Here is a 5,483-nt window from a genome sequence, read left to right on the forward strand (position 1 = left end):
GTCGATGATTTGATCGATTCGAGGTAATGGGAAGGGGACTTTTGGACAGGCTTTATTCAAACCGGTGTAATCTACACACATCCTCCACTTCCCATTTTTCTTCTTGACTAACACAGGGTTAGCTAACCACTCTGGATGGGACACTTCCTCGATGAATTCGGTCGCCAGAAGTTTCTGCACCTCCTCGCCTATGGTCCTATGCTTTTCCTCGTCGAATCGGCTCAGGCGCTGCTTCACCGGCCTGGAGCCGGCCCGGATGTCCAAGGTGTGCTCAGCGACCTCCCTCGGTATACCTGGCATGTCCGAGGGACTCCATGCGAACATGTCGGCATTCGCATGGAGAAAGTCGACGAGCACGGCTTCCTATTTGATGTCAAGAGTGGCGCTGATCCTCAGTGCCCGGTCGTTGGGGCACGCAGGGTCGACTGGGACAAGTTTGATGGCCTCTGCGGGCTCGAAAGTCCTAGCTCGATGCTTGGGCTCGGGCAGGTGGCTACCGAGTCGGTCAAGGTCGACGATGAGGGTCTCGGCCTCCACGAGAGCCTCGGTGTACTCGATGCACTCGACGTCGCAGTCGTATGCATGTTTGTACATGGACTCAATCATGATGACGCCATCGGGACCTGGCATCTCGAGCTTGAGGTAGGTGTAGTTGGGGACCACCATGAACTTGGCGTAGCACGGCCGCCCCAGGACAGCATGGTAGGTTCCTTTGAACCCAACCACCTCAAAGGTAAGGACCTCCTTGTGGTAGTTGGAGGGGGTGCCGAAGCAAATGGAAAGGTCGATGCGCCTGAGGGGTCATGTGTGTTTCCCCAGCAAGATGCCGTGGAAAGGTGTGGCGTCACCCCGGAGCCGCGACCGGTCAATTTCTAGGAGCTCTAGGGTGTTTGCGTAGAGGATGTTGAGGCCGCTGCCTCCTTCCATCAACACCTTGGTGAGTCGGGTGTTGCCGATGATCGGGTCGACGACAAGTGGGTACTGCCCGGGATTCGGGACATGGTCGAGGTGGTCATCCTGATCAAAGGTGATCACTTCCTGAGACCAGTCGAGGTATCGGGGAGTGGCCACCTTAACCGAGAAGACCTCTTGGCGTTCCCTCTTTCGCTGGCGTGACGTAAGGCACGCCGAGGGTCCGCCAAAGATCATGAAGGTGTTGTGCACCTCGGGGAACCCTTCGTCCTTGTCGTCGTCCCGGTCGCCGGTGCCCCTCTTCTTGGCGTCGTCGTCGGGGAGCCCAAGCTTGGCGTAATAACGCCGGAACATGGTGCAATCCTCAAGGGCATGCCTCACCGAGCCCTGGTGATAAGGACAGGGCTTCTTCAGCATGTCGTTAAAGAGCCCAGGGCCCCTAGGGCCTCGGGGATTCTTGCGCTCCATGGCCGCGACTAGATCAGCCTCAAGGATCTCCTGCTTCCCCCGGTGTCCCTTTTTCTTTTCCCTAGGGAGGCGGGGAGCCGAGGCCTCGGTGGCCTCGTCCCTCCGCTTCCCCTTGGCGTCGTTGTCGGGGAAGATGGCTCCAACTGCCTCTTCGCCCGAGGTGAAGTTGGTGGCGATGTCGAGGAGCGCGGCAGCTGAGCGCGACACGTTCCAGCCTAACTCTCGGACCAAATCTCGGCAGGTGATGCCGGAGAGGAAAGCCTGGATGATTTCTGAGTCGATGCTGGGCAACTCGGTGCATTGTTTGGAGAAGCGCCGGATGAAGTCTCGAAGAGACTCGTCCGGTTTCTGGCGACAACTCTTAAGGTCCCAGGAGTTTCCAGGGCGCACGTATGTGCCCTGGAAATTCCTGACGAAGACCCTAACCAAGTCGCGCCAGTCGTGGATCTGTGAGGGAGGAAGGTGTTTGAGCCAGGCTCGTGCTGAGTCTAACAAGAGCAAGGGGAGGTTGCGGATGATGAGCAGGTCATTGTCCGCGCCGCCTAGCTGATAAGCCAGGCGGTAATCGGCAAGCCAGAGCTCGGGGTTGGTCTTGCCGTTGTACTTCGCGAGGTTGGCTGGTTGCTAAAATCGGGCCGGGAAATGAGCAACGCGGATGGCTCTGCTAAAAACTCGTGGGCCAGGCGGCTCGGGAGAGGGACTACAGTCCTCCTCACTGTCGTAGCGGCTGCCCTGATGCGGATGGTAGCCCTGAGCAGGCCCCTCACTGTCGTGGCGCCGTCGTCGGCCGACCACCTCGTGGTCGCCCTACGCCTCACGTCGGTTGTTGAGGCGGTCGTGGATCGAGGGGACCCTGTGGATTGTCGGCGCCCGAGCAGGCTCGGGATGAACCAAGGCCTCCCTATCCCGTCGATGCGGAGCCGAGGGGGGGTCCGAGGTGGCTCCGCGCCGCCGGGAGGCGAAACTCTCGGCCTGCTACACCGTGGCGGTCTCGAGGAGATCCCGGAGCTCACCGCGGACCCGTCGACCCTCCGTGGTAGAGGGCTCGGGCATCGTGCGGACTAGCATTACGGCAGCCGTGACATTCTGGCTAGCGCGATTGAAGATTGGGGGATGCTCGCCCCCTTCGTCGTCGTTGATGCGGTGGTGGACGTCGCGGGCCCACCGTCGGGCTCCTCCGCCGTCACCGCGACCTTGCTGCTCCTGCTCGAGAGTGTTTCGGAGCTATTGCAGGAGGAGTCGATCTTGCTCGACCTTGGCCTGAAGCTCACGGAGCTGCTCCAGGTCTGAGCGTCGAAGCTGTCCGAGGGCAAGGTTCTCGTTCCGCGCTGCCGGTGGGACCATGCGTGAGGGCGTGGCATCGCCCGTTCCCTGGCGAAGCGGAGTATGGTTGCCCACCCCCTCGTCCTCATCGCTCGTGCTTGGCATCCTGAGTCCGACGTGGAAGCACTCACGAGTGGGATCATAAGTACTTTCGTCGTTAGAGTCAGAGCAGCCGAAGCAATAGTCACTCGCGGCCAGGAAGCGGCGCATGGCTTCAGGGTCGTGAAGCCCAGAGAAATTCGCTCCAGCCCACGCCTCGTCCTCCTCCGAGGAGTCGGCGTGGGAGTGAGTCAAAGTCGCGGTACCGAAGTCGAGGGCGAAACGTTGGTGGTGTCCCGAGGGCACGGCGCGTGAGTGGAAGCGTAGGCATAAGCATAGGAGGCGACGACATTTCTCAACCCAAAGGGGTACGGAGATGGTGCCATCGCCGGGTTCTGCTTCGCCGGAGCTAGCTCCTCAGGAGGTGGCAGGGCAGAGCTTGGCGACGGGGCGTTGCCGCATGCCACCGGCGTCTTTCCCTTGTCTAGGCTCAGGCTAGACAGGTCCCCAACCAGGGACCTTGTGCCAACAGCTGGGCATAGGATATCAGCGGAGCGCGGCGTGTCGCCCTGGGTTCACGTGGTGTCGGCATGGCCCCGCTCACGTTGTGCCTGGTGAGCGCAACGAGAGCGGCCGCCTAGGCGCCACCTGCGCCTAGGCTGTGGGTGCGTGATGTCGTCATCGGCCGGCGAGGCTCGGGGTGTGAGGAGTACCATGTCATACTCATGCCCTAGAGACATGAACTCTAGGCTCCCAAACCAGATCATCGTGCCGAGACACAGTGGTCGTACGGGGTCTGCCATCCGGGGCTTGTTGGGATGATGAAGCTGACACGCAGAGGCCCCTACCTGGTGCGCCAACTATCGGTGTTTCGGACCGGCGGGTCCTCAGCCAACTAGTAAATTTGTACTGCGTGTTCCTGATCCCGGATGGTGATGCAAAGAGACACAAGGTTTATATTAGTTCAGGCAAGGGGTGCCCTACGTCCAGTCCGAGAGATCGATCTTGTATTCCTTGCACCGAAATGCTCGTAGTAGGGGATTACAAGCAGGGCGAGAGACTCGTATGTTTGTTCGTGCGTGTATGCGTGAGTTCATCGCGTGGGCCTAGACCTAATCCTCCATCTCCCCCTAGAAACGGTCCTGATCCCTCCCTTTTATAGTTGAAGGGGGGGACAAGGGTGACACATGCGCTAGCTACACGGCGTCGTGCGAACGGAGGTGGCATGTCCGAGCCCTGTAGCCTGTTACTGTGGAGGCGTGGGCGACGGAGTGGTCTCGTCCTTGAAGTACTGGGGCGACGCACTGGTCACATCTGATCCTGTGCGTCGTGGGAGCTCCAGTGTTACCTTGAAGCGGGCGTGGCGGTCGGCGTGCTGGTCACTGTGTGTTGACTGCGTGAGAAGCCGAGGCTCAGTTGGTGCCGAGGCCGAGCCATCGTGGGGGTCTCGACAGACGTGAATCCCGAGATTGCCGAGACCCTGACGTAGATTGCCGAGGCTCGGAGGGAACAGTTGATCTCGTCGCTGATTCCGAGGCTATGATGACCCGGACTAGACTCCCCATGCCGTGTTGTCTCTGGGGCGGGGGTTAGGTGGTACAGTGTAGTGCAGGCGCTGATCGTGGGCACAGCACCGGAGCATAGTGGCCGGTAATCCCCGCCGTGCCCTGTCCGGGACGGTATGGCGTTGACGTGACTTCTCGTCTCGTCGGCCGCTCCGCGGTGTTGGGCCGTCGTTCGGCTGTTATCGCGGGAGTAGTTGGCGCATTAATGGGACGCGACGCGCTGTCGGGGAGACTGGTCGAGGCGGAAGCGACGGGTTGTTGCCGAGCCGGCTTCGAGCGATGCGGAGAATCGACATCTTGTCCGAGGCTTTGCGCGCGGGGCCTCGGGCGAGACGGAGAATCGGTTCCCCGTCGAGGCCCCCTGTGCGAGGCCTCGCGTGAGGCGGAGATTTGGCCGGCCGTCGAGTCCTCCCGTGCGAGACCAGGAGCGAGGCGGAGAGCCGGTGGGCTTCGACGAGGCCGGGATTTAACAAATGGCTTACCCTTTGGCTTTGTTTTTTATGGGGTTTAAGTGATTCTTTTGGTGTACGCTCGGGGTACCCCGTTTTATGGTACCCGACACCACCGTAGCACAGAAAAACATGCTTTATTTTCTATTCCTTATTTACAAACATGCAAATGAACCCATTCAATGAGATTGTATCTATTATCATGGTTTTAGGAAAAATATGAATTCAGTCCTTATCTTTTCGAGTTAGAACATATTTTCAAATAATGTTCTAAGATTGAATCATATTTTTTTGGATTTTTAGTTGCCTATTTCTTTAGAAAAATATTTGAATAATTTTTAGCACTTTTTGTCATATAATGTCTAATTACCTTCTTAAACTATCAGCATGCCTCATTTTATGTATCTCGTGGCTGACATGATGCTAATTCAGCCAAAATCTTTTTCAAAACCATCCTAAGAGCAATTTCAGTGTTTCGAATTTGGAGGTCAGAACACCAGTTTTTTTTTTTTTTTTTTTTGGCAGAGACAAATTGCATTCCGGCTGAAGTTGAAGAGGTCAGATGGACATTTTCCGCACCAATATGGACTTTAGATTCCTCTCGCCGAAAGAACAAAATGGGCTTTAGGCATGGTATACAGCCCAACCCAACGACCTTAAGACGCGGACTGTTTCAGCCCAACCAACCGGCCTGTTTGAACCCACAAAATACTCTCCTGTCTGGACT

At 57.8% G+C, this 5,483-nt stretch overlaps 1 protein-coding gene across 1 annotated transcript; it reads right to left on the minus strand.

The window, feature by feature from the left end:
• Positions 1–363: 363 nt before the first annotated feature.
• LOC136469682 (uncharacterized) lies at positions 364–666 on the minus strand. Its single transcript, XM_066467778.1, has one exon. The coding sequence runs from the start codon at positions 664–666 to the stop codon at positions 364–366; it is 303 nt and encodes a 100-aa protein (XP_066323875.1).
• Positions 667–5,483: the final 4,817 nt, after the last annotated feature.

Source organism: Miscanthus floridulus, chromosome 8 (assembly GCF_019320115.1).
Source record: "Miscanthus floridulus cultivar M001 chromosome 8, ASM1932011v1, whole genome shotgun sequence".
NCBI lineage: Eukaryota > Viridiplantae > Streptophyta > Magnoliopsida > Poales > Poaceae > Miscanthus > Miscanthus floridulus.

What these genes read in the sequence shown, in the direction of transcription:
- LOC136469682 (XM_066467778.1), bottom strand. Translation starts at nt 666, where the DNA reads ATGGTGGTCCCCAACTACACCTACCTCAAGCTCGAGATGCCAGGTCCC.